Source organism: Molothrus aeneus, chromosome 9 (genome assembly GCF_037042795.1).
Source record: "Molothrus aeneus isolate 106 chromosome 9, BPBGC_Maene_1.0, whole genome shotgun sequence".
NCBI classification, from domain to species: Eukaryota; Metazoa; Chordata; class Aves; order Passeriformes; family Icteridae; genus Molothrus; species Molothrus aeneus.
Genome location: NC_089654.1, coordinates 30,513,536 through 30,541,494, shown reverse-complemented (window position 1 = coordinate 30,541,494; position 27,959 = coordinate 30,513,536). Strand labels below are relative to the sequence as shown.

General features: G+C 41.7%; 1 protein-coding gene across 2 annotated transcripts in view; it reads right to left on the bottom strand.

The window, feature by feature from the left end:
• Positions 1–27,959, bottom strand: part of MTA1 (metastasis associated 1) — a 75,573-nt gene that overhangs the window by 4,103 nt on the left and 43,511 nt on the right. The window contains exons 11-20 of one of the 2 annotated variants that reach the window (XM_066556212.1): positions 27,791–27,849; positions 21,387–21,502; positions 20,430–20,581; positions 18,610–18,799; positions 18,136–18,225; positions 16,133–16,285; positions 15,269–15,304; positions 9,448–9,459; positions 4,564–4,595; positions 1,581–1,732 (exon numbers count right to left, since the gene is read on the bottom strand). In XM_066556212.1, coding sequence (XP_066412309.1) covers positions 1,581–1,732; positions 4,564–4,595; positions 9,448–9,459; positions 15,269–15,304; positions 16,133–16,285; positions 18,136–18,225; positions 18,610–18,799; positions 20,430–20,581; positions 21,387–21,502; positions 27,791–27,849 — 992 coding nt within the window. The remainder of the gene's footprint in view (positions 1–1,580; positions 1,733–4,563; positions 4,596–9,447; positions 9,460–15,268; positions 15,305–16,132; positions 16,286–18,135; positions 18,226–18,609; positions 18,800–20,429; positions 20,582–21,386; positions 21,503–27,790; positions 27,850–27,959) is intronic. The other variant, XM_066556213.1, reaches the window with a different exon arrangement.

Genomic DNA, 27,959 nt, shown 5'->3' with positions numbered 1-27,959 from the left:
CCAGTACCTCTTTATCAGAGCGACAGCAGTAATAAGAAAACTGCTTTCCCTGAAAATTAAATCCTTCTCTCACTTTATTTTCAATTATATATGGAATTCCATATATAACTGCTTTCTTTCACAGCATCTTGCAGGCACAGAAAGGAGAAGGGAAAGACATGGCAAAGATATGAATGAACTGGTGTGAAATGCACAGTTGCATTAAAGGTGTCCATAGGAACAAGTCTGACCAGGAAATTAATTTCATGTATCTTCTGAGTTCCAACATGGTGTTTCCTGCACTGAAAACTGATCATCCAATAGATCAGTGGTTAGTAACTTGAATGTTACTAGTATCACCTATTCTACAAAGCCTATTTTTGATACTAGGCCCACAGAATAGTCCCTTGGCACTTGAAATGCTTTGCAGGTTAAGGAGAAGTTTGGAGATACCAGGACTCTTGCCTATGACCTTTGCGCTGAACAAATGAAGACTCAGAGCAGTGCCAAATTTAGTAGTACCAGAAGAGACAAAGCACTAAAATTCTCAACCTCCTCAGTCACTTGAAGGGTTCAGACATCCAGTAATTGCCAGGTCCATGTCTGCAAGTGGAGGGAAAGGTAAGTGCTTCTCTGCTCTTGGGGCACTCACTGATAGCGCAAGTGTTGATAACTCCAGGCTTCAGACCAAGACAGAAGCCAGACACCACTTCTGCTGTCAGGGAGGGCTGGAAAGCAGGGCTGCAGCTTTGCTCTGACCTTCCTCAAGGTTACCCAGAAGGGAGGCATCAAGTTCTTGGGAGGAAACCACACAAGCCAATTTCTCTACCTTCTCATCACACCCAGGAGCAACACTCCCCTCCTAGGAATACCAGTACTGGGAACTTTGCCTAAGGGATTGGGTCACATAGCTTCTACCACTCTGTCAGCAGTTTGTAAACAGTTTGAAGTGAAACTCACACAAGGAAAGCTTCTTCTACTATTTTTATCCTGTGGGCAGACCAACAAGAAGAATTAGGACTAGCAGAAGTAGTACCACCAAAGGAGGAAGATTGACACTGTGGGACTAAATCTCACTGCTACTGGTGGCAAATGCAAATCACTGAAAAATGAGTCAGCTCAGCCTATGGAAATCCTCTGTCACTCACAGGTTCCAGGACTCAGACACACGTGGAGATGTCTTGAGGGGTAATGCCAGAGTTCAGCATGCAAGAGGACATGCAGAAATCTGTGTAGAGGAGGCTCTGCTCCTCAGTGTCACCCGTGAGCCAGGAGGGCCCTATCCTGTCCCACTGAGATGGGACCTGCGAGGGCAGTGATGGGTCTGAACCAGGTGAATTCCCACCGCAGTCTTCCTCCCCCCTTTGCATCCATCTCCTACAGCAACTGCTTTGGAAGAAGAACAAGAATCTGCTTTCTCTGGAATGTAAGTGCATGATTATTTCCCACCCTTTCCCCACCTCAGCACTGGCTGTGGTCTCTGCATTCAGTTTGTAGCATCGGACTTGCTGACAAGATCCCCCTCTAACCACAACACCAGGTGCAGCACCCACAAAACAACAGACATCCCTTTAAATCCTCTGAAACACCACATTTCCTACCTGGTTTCTTCAGTGGCCATGTAAAAAACATCATCTGGTGCATCAATCCAGTTCATCCTCCTCCTTTTCACTGGAGGCATGGATCCACCACGAATTAATCGGACTTTTGTTGGGTATGATTTCCCATTGAGCAGCAAGTTTCGGCTTGGTCCCTAACGTGATACATAAAACAGCACAGTTATGGCCTGCAACAAACCTGCTGCAACATGTGCTAAGCACGCAAAGGAAAAGAGAATTAAAGTTTTTGTATGGCTTGCTGAGAGTTTAAGGTAAACACCTCCCCCTCTGGCCCAGGACTGAACACAGAATTCACACATAAGCAATTGTTCACAAGCAGAACAAGTCAGGCGCCTTCGATATGCAACAGGACAGCAATACTTCAGCGACAGGACAAATAATAAATGGAAGGCATTACCAATAATTTGTGGCTTGTGTCTGAAAGATGACATCAAGTTCAAAAGATTGAGCATCAGACTTAGATTTCAGCTACTACCATAAATCTAGAGCAATTCTATTGATTTCATGGAAGGAAATTAGCTACAGAGCAAATCAAATACAAGAATCAGAATTTACAGTTATTCTGGAGTACCAAACTTACCCACGTCCTTTTTGTTCTAGGGAGGTCAATATTTAATGAGGACAGTATAGAATTAAATATGTTGTTGAAAACAAATGTAGTACTACAAAGCTTGGCAGCTTTCATGATAAAAACCCTTTTAGTATTGAACACCACAGACTTCCCATAACAACACATTTGCTTTGCGAATCAACACAGGCATCATTTTCCAGACTCACAGTAAGCCCCTTACACTCAGCAGGAAAAACATGAGCTGTTATTAAGAGAGGTGCAGATGAAAGGGAGCAAAGTGTTAAGCTTCTCAAATGCAGCTGTCCTTGATCACTGAAGTCCAGTGCTGCTGCCCCTCTTCCTGCTGATCAGCACATTGAGAAATCCCACTGAAATCAGTAACACTGAGCAGCTGGGAAAGATGCAAAATGAAGGCCCAGAAAATTTGATGTGCATGAATTAAAGCTGGTCAGAAAACACCCTGGCATAAATTCAATAGTGGTATTTCACAGGCCATCTCCCCAGATGCACCAAAGCTTCCCCTTCTGCCCATAGAGTGGGAAACTGAGCGTTTGTGTGAGAGATGTCTGCCCTGGGAGACCCACCTCAAAAGGAATGCTGTGGACATGGGGACTTCAAATCCTTTAGTGTCAGGTCATTGCAATAACTAATTGAATTTTAACCTTGACTTAAAAAGGGAAGAATTCAGTCTAAAAACCAAGGGGAAAAACCCAACAAACCCCTGTGTCTATCTCATTTTGTATCTGAGCAGAAAACAGAAAATGATAATGACTTATTTTTTGACCAGCCTTAATCAACTGCTCTACAGCAAGATCTGCTTCCTGTAGAGCACCAGGGCTTTAGAGCTAAACAAACAAACCCCCCACCTTTTAAAACCCTAAGCTCTTTAAAACTGTTGCATACAAGTGCAATAACAATTTAATTTCTTAGTTGCCCAGCTCCATGTTATACAAGACAGCTTCAGCACCACTGCAGACCACTGAAATACTTCAACAATTGCTTTTAGATTTGACATTTGTTAAGCAAAAGGTTTCAAATAAAAGCTTTTCTGATGGCTTTATTTTTACTCCCTCCAGGTTTCTCCAAGAAAATCCATTCCTTAAGGTTGCAAAGCATATTTTCTCCACATATGCAAGATACACAGGAGAACAACTCCAGAAAAAGTTACTGGAAATACCTAGAAATGGCACCCCTGTGCTTCCAGGTTGCCCTTTCTCTACCTACATGGTGAAATCTATTTCAAATGATACATCCTAAATGAGGACCTTTAATTTTTCATTCACACTTGATCGGGCAACATGGAATCAAGGCAGTTCTGGGAGTTTCACACTAAAACACCTAAAAAGTGTTAAGTCATCAGAGATTTCTCCCTCTGCTCTGAGTTGGTTTATTCAGCAGACACAAACAAGTAGCCAGTCTTCTCAGTGACAAGGAATGAAGCTGAATTCATGGAGGAATACAATTTACCACTTCAGATGGAGCAGCAAACCAAAGGAATGCTCTGTCATTCCAAGCAGCCTGGCACACCCAAGTTCTGGCCTCCCCTCGGGCCACTGCTCACTTCCCCAAACCCTGTCAGGTTCAATAAAGCCTGTGATCACTGTGCAGTGACCATCAGCCACACCTGCTGCTGGCTGACCTGTGTCACAGGGACCCTGCTGACACAGTACTTGTGGCACTTCAGCTAATGAGGCAAGCTCCATTTGATCAACATCAGAAGATCATTTTGCGGGGGGAAAAATATATGCTTGAAGTTGTTTCCCATAAGCCACGTGCAAGGGGGGAAGGGGATGCACAGCCTTTGCACTGGCCCCTTCACAATTTAGTGAGAAAGCATTCTGCCAGAGACACATCAATCAGACTGGCTATTTGCTTCTGTCCTTTGATTAAACTCAGCACAATAGATGAAAGGCTACAAATATTTTTACTCAAAAAAAAAAAAAAAGAACGTAAAATACAAGCATTCTCAGCACGTAACTTGCACACCAACTTGCTAAAAGAAAATTAAAAAGAAACTGTTTTCCAAAACAAACCCTTCCATCATTTAAACTTTTCTCCTTCAGGGAAACACATTCACCTAGAAACACATCCCAGAACTTTGCTGTAAGCAGCCACTCAGTTTCTGCATGAGCAGAAACAAAATGCTCTGTTCAAAACAGGATCTCATTTATAGATATAAAGGTAGATAGATTTGAGGTTTAAATTGTATTTAACCACTAAGATGATTTAGATGCCCCAAAACAATATTTTTTCCCTTTTCAGTGAATTGGGAATTGTGACCAGCTGCAAACAGCAAAGGTGGAAGTGAAGCACTACGGTTTAATGGGGTGTTCTATCTAGTGTGGGTTAATAATTCTTCTTTTCCCTGTTTTGGTTAAATGAACATTCTCTTACCATTTGTCTGGTTTGTCCGTGGTTAGGCAGACCTAACAAACAGGAAAGAGAATAGAGCTGGTAAGACCATTGCTTTTCCAAGACAGAAAAAAGTACAAATTCAAAACACACGCAGCTATGATTACAACTGTGTTGTTTTGCTCAGCCTAGAGTTGCCTACTGAACTGACTTCTGCCCTCCTACAAAGGTGACTGAGAAAAGCTTCCTTGGCAACGTGGTTTGAAGAGCAGAGGCCCCAAGTCACAAACACGTTCCACTCGCCCAGTCCCTTCTCCATGTACTCAAACCTTGCTTCCCACTAGCACTAGAAGCACACCTCCCTTTCAGATCCCAGCCTTGCTGTGCATCTGGGGAAAAACCTGACATTCTCCTTTAGTCTGAGGAATTTACTGACGTCAAGGAGGAGAAAGTGGAAGGCATTATTCACTGTCAAGGCAGCAACAAATAGAATCTTCCTTATCCTCCTTGGGTCCCCTGGGAACTCCTCAGCTCCGACGTCAGCTACAGGCTGTTCGCAAACAGAGTGGATCTGCTGAACCTGCCACGAGCAAACACCTCCAGGCACAGAGCACAGCCACTGAGCTCTCACAGAGCCCTCTCCCAAGCACACACAGCACCAGGGGCTTTGCTGTGCTGTCAGGAACCCCTCACACTGCCCCCAGCTGTACTGAGCCCACACAGGAGCCTGCAGGACTCTCAGAGCTCCTGGGATCTCAGGGAAAGGCCTGCTGCTGTAAGGCAGCACAGCCTGGCACAGAATGGACTGGGAGACCAAATAAAGCTGTTTGCTAGCACTGTTTGGTTTTACAAGATGCACATTCCCAGAAAACACCACTTCATTAGCATCTGTGCACCAAACCACCTTCCTCAGCCTCTTCTGGCTGAGAACCAAAATGTCAGTGAGCAAATCCAACAGGTCCTATAGGACAGGCATCAGCAAATGCTATTGCTGCCTGCAAAAGGTCTCAGTGCAAATTCTCCTTTCACATTCACAGGATTTTGAACCTTCCCATTGCTAGAGAGTTAGCTAGGATTAAAAACTTTTTAAAGAAACCAGCAAGAATGAACTTTCACAGCTCATGGTCTGTATTCCAGCAGGTTCCTGGAAGTTCTCATTGGTAAAACTGTTCTTGCATCAAGTATGACAGGAAACACAGGGCACAGTAGTGTCAGGAGCAAGGAGGGCGAAGCAGGGGACATTTCCTGAGCATTGAGTATATCACAATATACCACACCAGAATCATCAGTTTATATCAAGTGTATTGTCCATCCTGTGTAGATGTTAAACTGTTAGCTGCTTCAAATGGGAAGACACATGGTTTCAGTTCTTGCTGCATTTTTGTGTCTAAGTATCCACAGAGATGAAGAAATAGCTGCCAAAAATATCTCCACCAAGCCTGTAGGACAGATGTACCAGGCACCAGTAAGAAGGCCAGTAAGAACCTTTGGATGTTGACAAAGGCAGTGTAGGCACCAGATAATCATTTGTTTTTACATGGGAGCAACCACAGCATCCAAAACACAGCTGTGAGCAGCTGTTTGGGATGGATGGATGGACAAAGGGCTCCGTGGATGCTGGGAAACAGCACAGCCAGCAGGATGCAGCCAGAATCTGTCAGCCTCAGAGCTAAGCTCCAGCACTTGTTACTTTCTTCCCCCTTCCATAACTGAAAGATTATGTTTTCTCCATTCACAGAAAGTCTGGGATGTAAATCAAGTGATGCTAGTCCCTGGATTGAAGCCACATATTTTCTTTTAACCACACTCCAGTTCAGTTCTTTTCTTGTAGTAAAAACACCCCTGATGCCAGAAAAGACTGTCCTGATATGTGGCTGCTGCTGCACTGACTATTGCTGGATGTACAACAGACAGTAAACAGTGCTATTTCTAAGCACCAGAATTAAACCAGAATATTCCATGGTGAGAAGCTGAGGGATGCAAACTGAACAAAGGCTGAGCAGAACTGCTGCTTGCTCTGAGCCCCAAAGCTTCAGAGCCCTCAAGCAGCACAGAAGCAGTGCTAACAACAGGAACACAGCTCCCTCCCAAACTGCCATTTCTAGGATAAAGCTGCCATGACAACTTTTTGCTGCAATAAAATAGGACACAAAACAAAGCTACAGCTTCAATGCAATTTATACCCTTGCTTTCACAGCAATAAGGTATCAATTAGCATATTAATATTGGTGAATTAATCCATGAATTTTCACTTTAGTCACACTTCAATAACTGGAGTCTGAAAGAATGAAAACAGGCACGAAAATGACCTTATTCAGTTTGCAATTAAAAATAGTATCACAGTAAGAGCATATGCAGCCAAAGCACTGCTATTAAGTGAGCAACCTCTATGCACAATCACCACCAAAGAGAGGCACAGAGACAGCACATCTGTAACCCATTGTGGAACTGCTGGCAAGTCAACAGGATGCATCTGGACTGGAAACAATGGATTTTCACCCAAAAGCTTTTGGTGGCTTCTGTGTGAGAGAGGAAGCCTATGAGACAGGCACCTCTAAAAACTAAACCAATCCTGTGTCTGTGGGTGAGTGGTGGCACAGGCAGAGAACTCACCATGCCAGACTCACACCTGCCCCACGTGCCTGCTCCACTTTCACAGATGAAGATTTGAGACATGTCTCTCCATGCATCCACAAGCAGGTTAAAAATAAGATAGCATAAGAATTTAAATCAGGAGCAAAATGTAACAGTTCTGGCAGCTCCTCTCCAGGAAAAAAAAAAGACTATACTTTATGGAAGAATGTCTAGAGAAGACACAGGGTAGAAAATGTGATTATTCCTTCTGATGAGATCTAAGGTCCAACTGCTTGAATTTGCACAGCTCCACATCAGCATCAACACTGACCTCCTCCAAATGACAGAAAAATACACAAACAACAAAAGGAAGTGTTTTCAGGATTCACCAAACTTCTAAAACCACAAAGTGTAAAGGTATACAGTGACAAATCTAAGCAGGTCTTCCACTCTTTTGCAGCCAAAGAAATTGAAATATACTCTCAAAATTCCAGACTAAATGTTAGGGGTAGCATTGAAAAGAACCCAAAGCTGTAGAAAATCTCTTGCCATCCAATTCTTCCTGCCAGTCTCCTCTATACACTGAAATAAAGAGGAAGGCCCAGAGGATAAAATGAAGACAAAGTCAATTGAAGCTATAGCTGCAGAGAATCATAAATGCCCTTTGCCACAGCCGATTGTACACCTCACTGACATGGCAATGAAACAGCTGATCACTGCAGAGATTAACTGGCACCCTCAGGGCAGGGCTGCTCCCCACAGCTCAGGGCCAAGGACCTCGAACTGCTCCTCAAGCTAAGCACAATCAGAGATTTTGGATGAAAACCAGTCCAGCAGGTTATTGTGCCCTAATGATCCCCTCATTCCTGAAGTACCAAAGCTGCAGGTGAATAGACTTTCTCCCAAAGAAATACAGGTGGGGAAGGACTGCAATCAAACAGCAACACAAGTCTGTTACTGCTGCTACTTTGCAGCTCTTTGTTGTCTTTGGAGGACAGGGAAACCACCTCTCAGTCAAACAACCTGTTCCAACAATCTCATGTCATTTGCCTCTCATGGTTTAGGATTTGTTAAAAACAATAATTTGAATTAGAGAATGCCTAAACCTCCAGCAGCAACTACAGCACTGCCCCAAGAGCATGCTGTGGGAGTAGGGGACAGCTGGCACTCCAAAACACAGAGAGCAAGGGAGAATCTCATTTCCCAATGGAAAGCAAACCAGCACATCTGGTCCCCACGGGATGCCTGACTCTAGACATGCTCTTTGCTGCTCCAGTCCCATCCCCTGCGACTCAGCACCTCGATGGCACAATTCCAAAATCACCCTCGCTGCTCACATTCTGCCCGTTTTGCCAGCACCACACAACACACAGCTGCCACGTGGAGAAACAGGAGAGCCTAAACCCTCAGCAGTGAGCCCAGTGCAGGCTGGAGCACAGGGATATTCCCATGAAGTTACTACAGCAGCCTTCAAGAAGCTGCTGAAGCATGGAGAACTTTCTGCTTGGTCAGAAACCAGCCAGTGCTTTTCCACACCTGAACATACACCCTGCTGCTGGGGATGTACAGCCCATTGCACAGTCTGACACAAGTCTGTACAGAACTGGCCTTGTACCAAGGAGGAAGAGTAGCCCAGCTTCCAGCCTGGACACAACTCAGACTTAGTAAACTTGTGTTTACTCAAAGTTACTAACTCCAATCTTCTGCACATCCACCACACACCAAAATTGTTTCATCAAGCAATTAGTCACAGATGGCATTTGGTTTCTACTTTGTTTACCCACAAGAAGTATCGTGCAGAACATGTAATATGCACTAAGACTCAGACATACATCTTCAATCACAATGAATGCAGAGAATTTCACAACCAGTGACTTCACTATTGCTTTCTAAAATCCATATACTCTGCATGTGCATTTTCCTGTTCCAAAAGTAATCCTCCTCCTGGGACTCTATCCTTCCCAGCACTAACAAAAACATCAACAGTACCACATTTGTGAGTAAGCTAGAGAAAAATATAAAAATTCATGCATGAATAAGGTTTGATGAACAAGGATTTCACTTCCAAGTTACTGGCTCACTCGAGGCAGTCTCAGTGTGTTGACATACACACACACACACTTTTTTGCCAGCTTGCAAGAACACTTCAGCATCCCTGCCTCTCTTATAACTACCAGCAGTGCTTTACCACTGTGAGTGTCCACTTTCTAACAACCAGAGGCTACAAACTTTCAGAAATGTAAGTGCAACAAGCAGAACAGAACATAAATTGTGCCAAACACCACCTAGATTTAACATTTTCTTAAAATTCTTTTGTACCTAAAAACAATGTTAAAATTGCAATTTACTTACCTAAGTAAGTTCCTACCAAGATTGGCAAAGGAAAAGGAAAGAAAAGATTTAAGGTTAAAAAAGGGAAAGATTCAAGTAGTTCAGAATACAGTAGCTCGGCCCCATGCAACAAATAGAGATACACAGACTGGTTTGGCTGTAATGAAACACAGAAGTGATCACATTTCTCTGTTGGACAGATAAAACCAAGACAACATTAAACACACAGCAACTCCAAGTGAAAGATTTTGCAAAGAGCAGCTCTAATTTTGGATAGGTAAGTACTGGTCTGTACCCAGCTCCTTCCACCAAGCCCTGCACATGAACATCACTGGATTTTGACAGCACTTCCTAAAATGCTTGGTCCAGCAGGTCACACAAACTTGCTGTAAGCACAGCCCCTCCCAGATGAGGTGTCTGTTCATGCAAGGCTGTACCTCCTGCTACAAGCACCTCAAGAACCCTGCTAATACTTTCTGAACAGTGGCATCCAACTGCAGAGAGCCAGCAGCTCTCCTTGGATAAGCACAGTGAGAAGGGAGAGCTGATTTCTGTCTCAGGGTTGACTCAATCAATACTGTCCACTCATATTCCAAAAAGAGCATCATGGTGGATTTTGCCTGGCTGTAACACACCAAGTGGGTAAAAAAAGAGGAGACAAAACTATGCAGCTCTCTGCTTTAGGATTTGCTGATCCAAGCTATCTAAACTAGAAAGCACTGAATTCTTCACTGTTCTTAGCATCAGGAGTATTTTACCTCATATACAATATACATATATGTGTGCATGCATGTATTTTATATATATATATATGAATGATTGCTATGTGTCACACTCCACTCCACTTCCACTCAATTACAAATTCAGGCTTTGTACTATCCAGGGCACTTGCAAATCTGCCCTTGCTCTGTTATACATTAATTTCCTCTCACATTAATTACACCTGCTCTCTACCATTGCCTGGGGATATGCACTCTCCTCTCAATCAACATTTGCATCTTACTCCATGCCATCACTACTAAATGAAATAGTTTTCACTAGCTGATCCACAGAGCATGATGCCCATCTGCTGATTTTATTTTCAGATCTTTCTTCACAACACCAAAAGAACCTAATCAGAATATCAAGGCTAAACGGAAGGCAAGTGAAAATTGTTTCACTTAGCATCTGAATACAAAATCCCATATGAAATCCTCAAAAATAATCATTACTTTAGGCAAATCTTAAAGTGAGAAAGTTGCACAGGCACATGGCTCTTGGGGTCTCCAAAAAGCAGTTCAAGCAACCTGACATTCTTCCCAGCTGTGCTGCAGCTGGCACTGAACATTTGCTCTCTCTCACTCAGCATCACTGGGGGCTGGATTCCAACAGCTAAAGCCAGGCCTTTTCCCCAGCACCCCACCATTTATTAAAGGACCAACACTCCCTGCCATGTACAGTAATTCCTGGATGAGCACATTTCCATTGGCTGGTTATCCCTCAGTTTTTAGAAGGACAGCTGGGGTCACTGGTGATAAAGGCAGAATTTTAATGGAACTTATGTATACAGGTAAGTCCACATTTTCTGCAAGTCTAAGTGTCTAAGTCAGAAAAAACATTTATATATATATATATATATATATATATATATGTATGTGTGTGTGTATGTATAAAATATTGAGGCAGTTTTGGTCCCCTACACAGCTGATGTTAGACAACTTCCCTATCTTTCCACCTTGACAGCTGCTTTTGTTCAAGACCAGTTCTTCCACTGCCATCCTCTTCTCTTGATAACTCAGCTAAGACCATGCCAGGCTGATAAATGCTTCCACTTTTGGTTCATTCACTTTTCCCAAAAAGGATGTGAGAAACAATGAACCAGAACATGTTAAATTAGATTGACATTCCATTTGGGTTTAGAAATCCCCAGCAGCAGAAGCAAGGTATTCCAACAGTTAATTAACCTCACTTAAAAATCTGCAGCTTTTTTCCAGCCAAAGTCCCCAACTGTACCTTCTGGCTACTGCAGCTTGTTATTGCACTCCCAGCTAGACTGAAAGCCCCCTATTATTATACTTCTGCTGTTCCTGTCAGCAGAGACAAGCATCTACAACTTCCACTTTTTTTGATAGAAGCATTTTCCATTATACAGAGTGTTTTCCAGTCCCTTCCCTGTTTTCATGGCTCTTCTATAAACCCTCTCCAGTTTTCAGCATTCGATCCACCACCATGTTATCAATACAAGTTTGTTGCTGGGAAAAGCCTTCCCTTTATTGCAGCTACTCATTCATGTTCTCCCTCTTTCTGCCAATTTTAGGAGTGCATGTGATGACCCTGAAAAACAATTTTGATTAGATGAAAGCCAGCATGGTGTAAAAGAGAGGGGAAAAAATAAAAATCTAACAATGCTCTCTCCCTTCCCCCAGCAGGAATTTGCATAGCCAAGTACCACACAGATCCCACGCTGCATGGCTGTAAGGAATCAAGTAAACAGGTTCCTGCACACAAAACATCCTCTCTCTCTCTCCCCAGAGGAAGTTTCATGGCAAAGACTGTCAGTCGAGCTCCAGAACACTACTGAAAAAGCAATGAACTACTGATTTTTTAACATCTCACTCTATTTGACAGCTTATGAGACTCCATGTACTTTTCATGTTCCGAAAATAAGATTCTGTAGCAATTTGTCCATGCTAAGTTAATGTTGAAGGAGAGCTGGGAAGTGTACTGTATGCCTAATGATGCCTCCAACATGATTTAAATAGGAGGAAAACAAAGTAGATTAAAGAACTACAATCTTCTAGTAAAATAAAATGGAAGCAGTGAGAACATGGCATTAAGACTGTTTTCCTGTTCTTGGAATTCAGGCACTGGTCAAAATTCAAAATGCCTGGCCAGATAAATCATATTCAGAGCTTGAAGAAGTTCGGGTTTCAAGGACTAAGCAGAGATGAGTCAGAAAAACAATAGTCAAAAGTTAAAATTACTTAGCTGGAACTACAGAAGCAAGAGAATAAAAATAAACAAATAGACAGAATTCCAAAGGAAAAATGTGAACTAACTCCTTGAAGTTCAGCAATTGTCGTGTACAAAAATGTGCCTTAATGCTTTACACTATATAGACACAAGCTCTTTCCTGCAAATAAACCTCTTGATTGTACTCTGCTTTACACCCTGGCCTTGAGGAAAGCCTTACAAAACCATCACATGCCATAATTTCCTAAGTGTTCAGGCTTCTCCCCTGTGTTTGGAGGTGATGGCCCAGCACCATGAGGCTTTTATCACCAGCAAAGAGACTTCAGCTAAAGCCCACCATAAAAGATTCCACTGTCCCCTGTCACAGACTTTGGCATGGTGACCTGTACAAAACCTGAGACATCTTCCAGGTGCCACCAATGCAGCACATCAGCAGGAAGCAGAAAAACTCCTGGATAACACATACAATTTGGCACTAGGTTAACATCTCTTTGGAAACTATTTAAACACAGGTGGACCAAGTGTCTTCCTGCACCTAAAGTTGTGCAGAAAGAATTTCAACCTCTCTGTGTAGATATTTTAACACCATCTTTTTTTTTTGCAGTACATGCCCCTACAGTGACCTAAACTAGTCAGTATGTCAAGAGGAGATGAGAAACATGAAAATAACACTCTCAATTCCCCACAGTATATAGGTAAATGCAGAATCTGACCAATTATAACAAGTCGGGCTTATTCTCAATATTTTTCTACTATTATAGGTCAACTATAATCCAAAAATCAATTATTCTGAATAGATGGGTTTATTTCAATCCTTTTATACTCCCTCACTGGCTCCTAAATTCTGGCCACAAGGCTTCAACACTCTCACTGCCATTCACCTCTTCTTCACAGCAGTTCCAACTGGTGCCCTTCCTACAGCAGCCCCCCAGACTATTAAACCTGGATGGCTCCATCCAAAACCAAGGAGAAGCCTCAGTGCCACAGTCCCAGTCCTTTCATGGCACAAGAAACCAGTTGTATCCATGCCCACAACCAGTAAGGTTTACCAGTTCATACACAAGGCAGCTGGGAACCTGTGCTAAGAGGCACCAACACACAAACTGGCACCAGGACAGAAAGAGATCCACCAAACTTCCACCATCTGCTTCCCTGTGTTTCCCTTGGATCAAAGATCTTGATCCAAGTTCTTTAAAATGTTGTTTCCTTGCAGGTGGAACCCTTCCCTCTCAGTCCTGGCAAAGCTTCCGGCAACCCAGAGGCTCAGGAAATATTACAGATGCAAAACTGCAGCATGGCAAACATTTTCCATTCACAAATAAATCTCAGCCAACAGGTTTAAGCTGAACTGCTCACAAGAATATCCAGTTAACACTCACTACCCCAGCAGGTAAGCAGATTCTGGGAGTGAACTGGATTCTGCTACCTTGCAGTTACAGGAACAAGTACTCCAGCAAGTATTTCAGTGGCTGGCTGAGAACAGACCCAACAGGTAGAGCAGCAGGTGCTCGAGAAGATCCAGGCCCTGCACAGCTACACAGACCTGCTTCAGAGAAACACTAACTCTGAGGAACAGGCACTTTTCCAAAATCATCTTTGCCGATGGCTCCAGCAACAGTTCTAAGCGAATGGAGCACTACAACAGGGATCCTCCATTTCCAGAAAATCATGTTGGGTTATCAGGTCCAGTGCTCTCTGCAGAGAGAGCCTTCCAGAGGAAAGGATCTGTTCTACCTCCTTCCTCTGGGCCACAACATCTCTGAGCTTCCCAAGTGTGTCATCTGCTGAGGAGGACATTCAGCAGGGAGCAGCAGGCCTGCCCATAAGCAGGTATTCACCAGGAGCTGTGGAAATTCAGTGAGCTACTCTGCACCTACATCCCTCATTACTGGATGAAGGTTCAGAGGAAGCCAAACTGACCAATGCAGCAGGGTTTTGTTACTCTTCCCAAAAGACACGTTACAAAGCACATAAAAACTCAGCAACAGGGTATCAAGGAATAAATTCCCAAGGAGAGCAAGACAGTAGAACAACCCCTGTCGTCACTGCTGCATTCTCCACATACACTCATATTTGCATGCATGTAAATATGGGTAACAGCCATCCACTGTCTCAGCCACAAAACACAGGGATTATCATCAGGGCATGCAGTGCTGGCCAGTTCATGGCAACATGTAAGCTTTTGTGTTTGCCTGTTCACAGTGACATTTTGTGGTTGTTTGCCTCCTAAATATTCAAAATTGGTCCGTTCTGCTACATTTGGAGAAGTGACATCATATATATGTTTCCTGCATGATCACAAATGAAAGATTCTGACATCTCTTCAGTACTCAGAACAGATTAATTTTTAATCAATGGAAATTTTGAAAATCATTTTCTACTGCCTGCAGAGACTGTCCAGACAGAGTCTCTAACCAGTGAGACTGTCCACTCTCACTGGAAAATACGGAGAGTTGAACTTGGGACTTGATGTAAATACTGTCTTCTATTTCTTTTGGTCCAAGCAAATTCAAAGCAGTTCAAGACATGTGAAACTTTGCTTTCTTAGAAGTCAAACAGTGAAACAACCCCTATTTTCAAACCAACCATCACAGCTTCCTGCAGTTTCACAGAACTGCTGGAAGACTGTTCTGTCAACTTGAGGAATTAGGAATCAATTCTCAACACAGGACTTCATGTCTTCAGTACAGTTGCACAACTTGTTGCCTGCATGTGAAAAGCCTGAAAGGTGAGCAGCAAAACCATGGGTGGAAGTGGTTACCCAAGGAACACTTAGACATCAACACAGAAGGTGCACACAGACTCATTAGCCACAAAGCACAGACAAGCCAGCAGATGAAACTAAAAATCACTCTCCTAGCATAAGCTGAGCGCAGCTTCAAGGTCTTACCCCTGCTAGGCATCAACAGGCGCTTCTTCATGTTGCCTGATAGAGCACAAGTGAACAGAAAAGAGAAAAACATCACATCAGCAACCTGAACAGCAGCAGTTTTAAAAGTTCTTAATGTTAAAACACAATCAGATATCATCAAATGTTTGTAATTATATAAACTACTTATAAAGTTAAAATTAAAGGTAAAAAATGAGAAAGACTCACTGGATCTCCCTCCCTGCTGGAGTCACCACTACACCAACTGTTCCTTTCCCATGTTAAGGAGAGCTACCTTCTGTGTTCTCACTCCTGTTATGACCATTTCCACAGACCCTTTTCTCTCATCTGACAGAGGCTGCACTTTCTCTTCTCTGACACTCTCAAGCAAGAGCAGTTCTTCAGAACAGAGACCTGGAGTCCACACCAGGAACATCCTGCTTCTATCTCCCACTTCAAACACCTTTCCCTTGCCTCCTCTTCTTGAGGAGTTGAAGCCCAAGCACAGAGGTGGCCAGTAACAGGGCCAACAAGGGAAACCTCACTCAAGAAGTCTATCAGGGTATTCTTCACACTACTAATTTAAAAACTGAAGGGAAGTTTCTCCTTCACTATCCCATTTGCAAGGTTGGCCAAGGCAGGCAGAGTTCCACTAGCACAGTGACTTTGTGTGCATGCACCTCCTAGGCAGTACACACCATGTGCCTCACCCAAAAGGAGAAATGGGACAGGTGGCTTTTACAAAAGTTAAAAATAATCTCCCTCAAGAATAAGAAATTCTGAATTTATGTAAAGGACTATGAGTTTAGATAATGTCCCTGTATACCGAAAGGACAGAAGAAAAAGCCTATAGACACAACATAAATTTTGTGGAAAAATATTTACCATCCATTCCATTGTGTTGTTCATAGCTTCTTTTTCCCAGGATAGTTGGGGACCCATTATTAATGACAGGTGTAAACTTAGCAGGAGTCAGATTGTTGAGAGAACTGGACAAGCTCTTTGCAGGATCTGGTTTTGGAGGACATGGATGAGACTCTGGTGGAAAACAGCAAAGTAGAAATTTTTTTATTAGCAAAAATACTGGAATTATAAATCCGAAAACAACCTGCAAACTTCCCAGGTGACCAGGTACACCTCCTCTTACATACAAACAATCTCAGTCAATAGTTTTGAGATTGCTACTGATATAAAGCATTTCCATATATTTAGAAATTCACCACTATTAAAGACATGGAAATCATTATCATACTCTTACCCTAAAATAAGATTTGATAGCAAAAGCACTTTGTATCCATTTCTGTAACACTGTTCTCCAATTATTTGGGGTGATTTTTGGGGTGCTGGATACTACAACCCAACTTTGGCCATGTTTACAACCCCTAAACTCTGGGGAAATTACAACTCTGCCAGTTTGCCAGAAAAGTTTATAAAAAATACAATTTCTCCAACAGCAAAAAAAGTGAAGATTCAAAGATCCACTATAAAGAACCCAACATCTGAATTCAAGCTTTGGGCCAAGGCAGACATCAAGCCCACACTCTTCAACTTTGAGTTGAGAAAAGACTTTGAGAAAGTTATAAGAAACAGCAAATGGGAATTTCAACTGAGTCTTCCCTCACAGGCCCAACAGCAGAATAAGATATAAATTCAATCCCACTAACACCACCAAAAAAACCTCCTTGCCAGTCCTCCCTCCATTTCCATCACTCTTTTCTCCCAGCTCAGTAATCCAGTGGAGACCCTGACACAGCACAAGGAAGGCTCAAAATCTGCTGCTACTTTCTGTACAATTATTAAAATAAGGATTTTATCCAACAGCATACTTCTCCCTTCATTTGCTCTCTTTTGTTGCACTGTATGTTTCCAAAGGTTTGTCAATCCATGTATCCCATTAGTACACAGCAGAAGTACACCACCCAACAGAGAGCAGTAAATATTTAATACACCCTCAGCCTTACAATATTTCATCAACAAAAACGTTCAAAGAAACCTAAAATCAACTCCAATGCTGCTTATCTAAATGAAAAGGCAATCAACTTCCTTGCTAAGCTGGAAGCCTTCAAAGAGGAGACACTCTTGTTTGGCTGCCAGAACAACCTGAGGGATGTCTGCAGGGCAACAGGGAGCACTGGGGAAAAGCATTTGGCATCTGTCTGGAGTCAGCACTGGCATGTTACACAGCATCACTCTGGATGCTTCCAGCAGCTCAAACTTACACCAAAGTCCTGCATGGGGCTACACAGTCCTGCCCCAAAGATCAGCTCATGAGGCAAAAGTCCTCAAGAAAATTGTAACTAAAAAAAATAATAAAAAACCCATCAAAACCCAAGAGGAAAGTGAAAAACAGAAGTATGATCCCCTTGTCTAGATTCAGCACAGAACAGCCATCAGCTGATTCACAAGCTGTGGGACACAGTGCTATCCTAAACCCAAGAGGCTTCTTGGAGCACCCAACTGCACAAACGACCTCCAGACAGCCCAAAACCAGAAGTGAATAATCAAATGTTCCCAAAACATGATGCTAGTGCCTCCACTAGCAAACGTAACTAGTCTCCATATACATCAGAAACCACAGCAAACACATCCCTCCATTCACAAGTTTCTGATACAGCTTTATGACCCCAGAGTGGACTGCAGAGACACTGAGTCTGCCAGATAAAGTAGGAAAAGTAAAAAGGACACGTTAACGAGATGGGGTTTAGATTTTCTTTTGTTTGCGGGGGTAGGGTTTTTTGTGCCTTGTTTCTTGTTTGTTTGTTTTTAATCCTGAATGAGCATCTAAATCTGGACCCAACTGGAAAACCCAAATGGGTCAGCAGAGTATCTAGGAGGGTGTTTCCTGTGTTTGGGGGGTTTTGCACGTGATGGTTTGGTTTGTTTAATACCTAAATACCGGAGTACTGCTTCTAAAGGCTTTCGAACCACTTGCTTTAATAGCAATGGGTTTTCTGATGCCTCAGGTAAACGTGCTGTGCCTGTAAAACACAGAAAAATAATTAGATGGTGAAGACATTTAGCTATTATAGCAAAACCAAGTGAGTAACTCCAGTGTCCTGAAAGAGCTTTGCCATTAAAAGGAATTTTACAGGTAGCAAGCAGATCCTGGCAACAGGACACAAACACAGAGAATGCTCCATGTAATAGCAAACACAAATGTTTTAAAACTAACAACTCATGAACTTTCAAAGTTATTTTGCCCAGCCTACCATCAGTTAGAAGGCTCTGCAACTACACCTAGGTTTTGTGAAAGCACTAGCTACGTGCAAGAGAGCATCTCAGCAAGCTGCAACTCAAAACTTCCCAGGACAGGCATCTCAAAGGACTCCTTGGCAAGGAGGTCCCAGCTGCAGCTCACTCACATTCTGCTTTGATTGCTGCACTGTTGATAGGCAGATAGGGGTGTCTTGCAGCGTGCCAAGGGCGCAAGATATCTCGACATAAACGTCTGGCAATTCTGGTCAGTTTTGTTGTGTGCAGATAGAAAGCTTGTCGTGTCTTCATAGCAAACTTGGGACTCCCACTGTTTCGTACTGGCACACCATGAGGACTCTGAAGGGAAAGGAAAATAAAAATAGTTTCCGAAAAAAGTAATTATTAGAAAGTACAGCTGCAAAGAAGAGAAAGTATTATGTAAAAATCACTTTCAACTACTGATTCTCAGACACAAGAACAGAAATGGTATTACAAATGAAAGTATTTTTAACCCAGCTATTCCCCATTTCCCAAGTCTTACCCCTAATATCTCAAAGGATAAAATGAAGGTAAACTTTTTCACTTTGCAGGGAAGCATTTATTTCTATGCTGTCACAAGCTTTAAGGTAGGGATCCAAAAGCCAGACATGAAGAAGTTACCTGGTGCTATCACATGATTAGAGCTTATAGGCTCAAGAGAAAGACTCTCCAGTTTTGGATGCTCAGGGTTGCTCTGGAGGTATAATGCAAACTCTTATAACAAAGCATTTGTCAGAAGGAGGGGAAAATCAGAAAGAGCTGCATAACGAAAATATACACCAAAAACTAATTTTCCAAAGCAAATGTATGGCATGCAGGAATGGTTTTGGTTCAAAGCTGCAAGAATTTAATTCTTACTCTCAACAAATGTACTCAGAGATGGAGCTCATATTCATTGCATAAAATAAAGAATACTACTGGAAAACATTTATCAGCTACTGAGAACCAAAGTAGTTATCTTCTTTATGAAAAGCAACTAAGTCAACCAATGAAATAATGCAAGTAGTATCTTATCTCAGACCCACCCACAGCTGGAAAACAGGAAGAAACTTCAGTTTGGGGAGAACAAGGCTTTCCCTTCTATGACTATTTATATACTTTTAATTAACAAACAAGAGGTATAAGGCAGTTATCTCAGCAATTAGGAGGCTTCAGAGGGCAAAGAGAAGCCTGGATAGGATAAATGTTAAACAAAAGAAATGGAAAGGGAATGATAGCAAAGAATAGGAGAGAGGAAGGAAATTATCCTGAGATAAAAGTTCAGTGTGTGCTATCCTTCTATCCATGTGATACAGCTACCTTCTCCAATCAGCTTAATGTCTAATGCTTCCAGATTAAACTTCTACCAAATTCAGAAAAAAACCTGAGAATTTTGGTTTTCAAATAAGAGAGAAAAAATGAAACAGAAACAGCTCATACAATGTTTACTCAAACCTTTCCAAAAAAAGGAGGATTATTAACAAAAACAGGATTAGGTAGAAAAACAAGATAAAGGATCTCTAAAAAGTCACTAGCTATTTGGGGTATATCTAATTTTGAATATGCCTTGGGAGAGTAAATAGGTTTCAGGAAATAATTAATTCTTTTGGAGAGAAAAAAACAGTGCTGTTCCCCCTACAGCAAAAATCATGGAAACCAAATACCAGAAACACTGGCTGGCATTTCAGTTTCTCCCATCTCCACTAAGTCATTTCATGCATTTGAAGGCTGGTTTGCTAAACAAACGATGGGTTTCTTTTCCTCAGGGCAGTACTTGGCAACAAATTACTTCTAGCTGAGGTTAATGCGCCAACTTCTGCTTGACACGAAATACCAAACCCAAGGACAACAATGAGGGCTGCAGGCATTCTTTTGGTGGTTAAATATTTAAGACCAGTGAGCAGGCGGTTAGGCAGCATGACACTCAGCTTGCCAGGCAGAGGCAGCAGTCTGCCTGGTGGATACCCACCAAATTATTGCGGTTTGGTCCGGGCCTCTCCCCATCTAAGCGTGTTGGCATTTTCAAGCCACCGTATTTCTTCCAGTAGGTCCAACAGGATGCACAGAGGCGACACTGCATGTTAGGGGGACCCCAAGAATACCACTGGTAAGACTGGGTGGCTAGAGATAACAAAGGTGGAAATTATATATATCCTTACACAGGATCACTTTTCAGATCTTATTCTCTTTAGAAGCAGCACAAAAGAAAACATCCCCCCACACACAGAGCAAAGCTCAAACAGACCTTCAAAACTGATGATGGCTTCACTGTCATCACCACTGTTAAACATACTTGTGATTTCAGCAGAATTAATTACATTAATTAATCTACATTCCTTTAAAAAAGCTAACAGAAAAAAACAATTATTAAGATAGGAAGATTTCCTGTCAGTGGATGAGAAGGTTCTCTTTTTGCAAAAGAATTTCTGCAGAACATGGGAAACAGCAAAGATTGCCTTCAGGAACTTCCCATATATTAATTTTACAACTAAAAAATGTACAGAGTCTGTGACTTGACTTCTCATACAGCATCATTCCAGCATCTCTATAGGCTCCCCATAAAGGAGCACAATCATTAGAACTCAGTATAATATCAGGCAGCAGATCAAACACAATGGTGTCACATATTTTAAAAACTACTAAAAATGATGAAAAAAAATTGTCAAATTCACACATTAGTGATTTAAATATTCACTCAATAGTTATATGCAATTATGTAGAACATTTACTAACTGCCCCTTTAGTACTTCATAATTCTATATACAAATGTAACACTAGTAGTTAAAAACCAAAACAAACACTAAACAAAAACAACCTCAAAAACCCCCAAACTTTTAAATGCTGCAATATCCAGTTCTGCCCCCACCCCAGCACAAGACAGCTTTGACTTTAACATTTCCATCTCAGCTGCCATTCTGGCACTTACTGTAACAGCTCTCACAGGCCCGTCCTGCTCCCGCGTTCTGTGCCTGGACTCCAGTACCATTTACCACTCCTGGTTTGACATTATTTACATTGATCTGGTTGGGGTTTGGCTTGTTACTTAAGACACAAAGCAAAAAGAATGACAAGTGTTAATTGAAGCATGCAATTTTTTATTTGACTTTTGAAAGTATGGCCCAAAATGGCTGAAGACTCAAATTTCATTCAGCATGGGGCTTCCAGAACCAGCTGTAATTACCAGCAATCTGAACTTTTATGAAGACACTGTCTTCAATAATATTTTTAGAATATTGATAATGAAAATAACTATAATGATAGTTGGATGCCATTTACAAGACTTCAAAACCTTTCAACAAACAATAAACCAGTCCAGGTAGACTTATATTTTATTCACTATCCCAGACATGTGAATTCAGGCAAAAACAGATCTCACAAGTCCTCAACATGAGAGATATTTTACTTAAATCTCCAAAAAGAAGGCTGGGGGCAGGAGCAGCAGGCAGAGAGAGGGCAGTGTCTGCTTTAATCAGGGAAATACGACCCTAGACTGCAGTCACAAATATTTTCATGTTGTCTCACTGCAAGAGTTTGGATCATGTGGCTACAATTCCCACAAAAACACCCAACATACAACAACATCTGGGTCACCTCAGCTCATCCCTATACCCTCTTTTAAAATGATGATTCTGGAAAGGCTAAGATCTATGAGCTAAAACAAAAGCTACTGGCGGGAGCTGAGAATGGAAGGTCAACAAAACCTTGGCATGGAGAGCAGTATGGAATAGCACAAAATCTCTGCAGAGGAAGAAGTGCCTGAGGGGGAAAATGAGGCCTTCAAAAAATCGGGCATGGGAGGGAAGGAGGAGGACAGAATATTGCTATTGCAGGGACAGGACTTCTGGGGAATAGAGGAAGGTGGAAGAAGTCGTACACAAAGTTTCACACAAGAGCACACATCAAACATGCAAGGACTCTGGAGTGCTGTTAGGGTTCACATTATAGAAGTAGCAAAGAGCAGGCAGGCTTTGGAGCCAACTGCTGAACATGAGCCCCAACTGCAATGCTGGTTACATTCCTATCGTATTCCCTTACCTGAAGACTGAAGGGAGTGGGCATATTCCTTTTATTTCCAACTAACAAACCCATGATTTGGAAGGAGAAATATCTTAAAATGGCTATCTGCAACCTCCTTTTCTTACACATCAGTTGCACACTGACACAGGAGTCACAGTGATTGCAGTAACCCAGAATACTTGCTGTGTTTCACCCAGGCTAGAGCTACAAAAACAGCATTGTGGGAATAGAGCCAAATTAATTTCTTTCTAACGGGGCACCAGCATCAGGTTTCATGTTCTCAGCAATGAAAAGCAAAGGAGTTCTAACTGACATAATTCTGAAGACAACTGGAAAGCTGATGCTTCTCTGCAAGCCAGAAAACATCCTTCTTATCTGAAAATGTCCAATCAGATCCTGAGATACAGAGCTCAGTAAAGCTCCATTTTGACAGAGACAAAATAAGTTCTGCTGTGAATGAACTACAGGAACTACACAGAGGTTGCATAAGGAGGGAAGACTATGTTTGTCCAGTCCAGGAAAAACTTCTGATAGTGTTCTCACTGTAAAATTCAGAGCCTTTTTGTAGCAGAGAAAGCTCAGGAGGCCAAATGGCACAGGAACACTGTAGGTAGTTTGTTCTTATAGTGCACTGAGCAGCACATATACAGCTCAAAAGCAGCAGAGGAGATTAAAAAAAAGACATTTAGATGAATTCACAAGCCTGAATATTTTTTCATCTCCTTTTGCTTATTAATTTACCCAGCTCCTCCAAAGATTAAAGTGTTTCAGGGTGCTTATCAGAAAGGCACCAAGTTCTGACCCTGCAGATGGCAGGAGATCCGAGGGCAGTTTAACAAAGGGGCAGTTGAAAGAGGGAACATTCACGCTCCTCTGCTCTGGGATGTCACTATAGTAACCTGCTGCAAAAGAACTTCTGCCAATGATTCACCAGCAAACTCCATATGCAAACATTGCCCCAGTACTGCAGAACAAACAGCCCTCCCAGACACACTGCCACAGGCGGTGCTGCTTCACAAAGAAGAGACTGAAGTAAAGAAAACTAAGGCCTTATGCTTCAACATCAGGCCTGTTGCTTCCCTTCTTTACCTTGGATTTATTCCCCAAAAACATAGCAGAATAGTCTGACATCCATCAGCAAAACCCAACAAAGCAGGTCCAAAGAATTGGGACTAGAAAGGAGGATCATGGCCTGACTCCATTATCCTCTCTAAAACCATTATCAAGCCTATTAAAACGTGAGTGGAAAGCATGCACTGGTGCAAGCTGAACACCAAACCACGGTGATCAGAAGGACTAACATGCTGTAGTTGAGGTAAATGTCAGGATTCTGCAACACTACAAGAAGTGAAGCTGCAGCAAGCACCAGAGAGTGTCCTGCTCCAAAGCTACGGTCAAGTTTCTGAGTGGCAGTAACAATAAAATTCAGGCAGATAATGTTTTCATCATATGAGAACGAAAAAGCTCTTAATTGTTGATGATATGTTAATTAAAATTGTTTGATATCACCAAAGCCTGCCACAGCTATTAACAAGAGAATCAGATGAGTAACTGGATGAATCATTAAGCAATTAATGAAGCTGAAGCTAAAGATGCAAATAAGGTAGTGAGAATACTGATGGTATGGCAAACTGTCATTTCCAGTTCTTGTTTCAGGAATGGAAGTCTCTTAAAGGGGTTTCAGTTATGAAGGAGCAGTCAGTTATGCTGGAACAGGGACCATGAAGTGCAGATTTCTGGGCTGTATTCTTCAGCTCAGTCCCAAGGGAAGAGATGGAGGCAATAAAGTATATGCAGAGAGAAGCCTGTCAACAGAGACTGAGACCTCTGCACAAAAAAGACCCAACTTGCAGATAATCCTGATCCCCACACAAGACTGATATCCCTTCAGCAGATGAGTAGACAGCATTTGGCCCACAGCACAGTGATAAAATTTTTGTTGTTAGAAATAATTATCAACTTAATACCATCCTGTGAATATTTCCTATTATTGAAGAACCCATGTGTGCTGGATGCAACAAAACAAGTTAGAAATAAAGCCTCAGAAATAAAAACAATTTTAAATCCTTTTTAAGGCACATTTGCACCATTCATCTCTGGGCATCTAATGGAAGTGTTTGGATCCAGGCAACAGAGGTGAGCTTTCATCACAGCTCTCCAACCTCCTGTGAATACCCACTTCTAAGAGCAGGTCTAATGACCATTAAACAATGCTTTCTGAATAGGAACAGCTTTCTCCAACAAAATGTTGGGGATTGCCATTTTAACTAGCACAGCTACAGAGGGAAGAGCAGCATTACACCTTTTTAGCTTTTCATGTTGCCATGGACCTCTGCACAATGAAACAGGGAAGAAAAACGATCTTGCTCCTCAAGTAGAGGACAACCAAGAAACAGACAAAGGAATTATCTTCAGCTTGTTAAGCAGTTGCCCCTTGTAGTGAACCAAAGCTTTGACCTATTCCTCCAGTTTCTCTATTGGATTCACAAAAGGGGCACAGTAGGGAGAACAGTATTTCCCTGCTTCACAGCCTTTGAGAGGCTGCATTTGCAGCTTGTCAGTGTGCTTTGAGAGTCTCAGATAAAATACTGTAAATAGAATGTATTCATTAACACATACAGATGGAGAGTTAAAAGTTACATTTTGGAGACTGGAAATCGTGTGGAGCAGTTCACTCTTCCCTTTCTGTTCTTACCCCTTCTGGTATCACTTAGATCAAAGCAAATGAGGGAAAAGCCACACAAAACTGGATGTCTCAGCCTTCACAACTGCAGATGTCCTAATCCCAAAAAGCACAAGCTACACAACGAGATCTTCATCAAAAAGAAGATGGTACATATGATGCCTGCAAGATTAGTAAAAGCAGAGCACAGCTTCCACAACAACCTGAAGAGTATGTTTGGGTACACACTAGAAGGAGAAAGAGTCTGAGACTACACCTGCATGAAGGTCTTTCAAGCACTGCACTCACTTTGGAAGATGCAGGATGAGGAGGTGAGAATGTGGAATCTCTTTGTGTGTTCAGATTTCTGTTGCTGCTTCAACACCACTCACACTGACACAGACAGTGCTACAGAAAACAACTGAAACATTTGTTTTTCAGTATTTCCTGAGTTTAACTGATTTTACACTTTTTCCTTTCACCAGGAAAGCACATCAGTGCTTTTCAGCCAAAGAGTTTCATTGCAAAGCCATATTTATAGACATCAGGTTCTGTCGAGTCAACTACAAATGTCTGCCCCAAAACCAGGGTTATTCTTGGAAGAGGTACAGAAATGCTTATTCAGTCTGAGTCAGAAGTGGTTTTCTAAGACTTTGGTGTAGGGCTTGATAACCTCACATCAACTACCTGTATGACCCTCCATGCTTCAGTTACCTGCATCAAAAAATTTGGGGCACAGTTTCAAGTTAAAAAATATCAACTCTAAAGCTTTACATAGAGCTGCTATTTGTCACTGCGTAACACGTATGTGACCTTTGAAGACAGCTTCTATTCTTTTTCTTATTATCTTCCTCCTCTCTGCTACATTTTCCTATTTACCATCAGAGAAACAAACAAGAGCCCTATCAATGGAAGACAGCCAGAGGAAAAAAAAAGGTAAAATTGTTTGAGCCTGATATCCTCCAGGGTCTCTCACTGCCAACAATTTTACACCAGTTACTGTTAAAATGGGTTTCAGTCAATCAGGTGATACACTTCTGCATAGGTCTTGTGACAGCCTATATCAAGTAATTTATTTTCGAGGTGACAAGTGGATCATTATGGCTCAAGCCTAGAAACAGGAATGGGCTCAGTAACATGATAAGGACAAATCAATAACATTGGTATTTAGATCCCTACACCGTGCATTGCTATTACAAGCCAAGAATATAATCTCCTTCTAGGTCACAAGATAATGTAGATGTCATAGAGTCTCTATATGCCAGCCCTTGTACTCAAGCTTGTGTAGAAGTAATCCAAAAAGCTTAGAAATATTTAATTATTGCCACCTTTAGAGGTATTAATAGCAAGAACACAGAAGAAACATTCCTGTGGGATTAAGTAAGTCATGTAATTGCTACTTTCCCTGATATACATGAAAGGATATTGAAGGAGGAGGAAAATGTATCCCCCATTTTATCAATTAAATAATATGTAACTTAAGGTACAACACTCATAAAATGAACCGTGACTGGAAATCAAAGCCAGAGACAGAAGAGCAGCCACGTGGGCAGAGCCAGGTCTCCTCCTGGAGCAGGGAGCTAAGTTGCTGATTTGATTATGTGTTCTCTAGGTAGGAAAAAAAATTACCTTGCTGAGGGATAAGATGCCACTCCAGGCAGCCATTATCAAATGAACACCACAACCTTCCAAACATAAAGCCCTCCCTCCACACATTCTAATCCAAGAGAACAGCAGGACTGCCAGGCTCTCTCGTCTGCAACATCCTTTTGCATCTGCAGTCTAAATTATACTGCCTTTTGCTTTATGAGCTTATCACATTGTGAATTCGTGTTTAATTTGATGGCCAGTGTCCCCCTGCAGAGTAACACCATCCACAAAAAGCAATACTGTTGAAAAATTGTGTGACAAGAAATCTATTTGGCTTCACTCTGAATATTACACCTCAGTTTTAGTAAATTCACCTGAGAGGTATTGACATATGATCATGGATCCTCTACTTTCAGAAGAAATAAGGGGCTGTCTTGCAAGCTAAATATATAAAAATTAGTTTTATCTAAAGTAACAGAACAGATGGTAGAAGTTCATAAATATTTAAAAGGAGACAGCATAAAAGAGCAAAGAAGTTATTTGGGATAATACACAGGGGAGCATATCTGGGAGTGAAAGTTGAAAAGTGAAAGGAAAGGGTAGACTAGAAGTTCTGCATTATAACTACTACTGACTAGGCTATGCAGATGAAATGCAAGTGAAGACACATTTTACTAAATATTTTGTTTTAAAATATATGTACACCTATAAATAATTATACATTATTTTTAATATATAATGATATATAGCAAACAGGCATTGGTGATCCACTGCTGAGAACAATTAAGAAAAACAGATAGATTATTAAGCAGTTAATTAGCTACCCTTTTGTTCACAACCATGCTGACCTGCCAGTAAGTCCCCAACTCTCAGTCCATACAAAAAGAAAAATTAGAAGATAATTAACAGTCACTTCAGGATGGGAACATTACAGAGAATGCAGGAAATGAGCAACACTTAGCACAACATCCTAACCAGGAAATAATAATATTGCTAGGACATAGAAAATGCTACACCAATCACTCTACAATGAGATAAAAAACAAAACAAGAGATACTTACTAGTTGGGTATATACACTTGTTTTAGCTTGCTTTCTGCTTCTGCTGCTTTCAATCGTTTCTTTGAATAGAAAAAAGAAAATGGTTAAAATAAAAAGAAAATAAGAGCCATCTTAGCTGAGTCAAGTAGTAAACCTAGAAAGACTTCAGCAGTTATTTACCAAGCAGTTA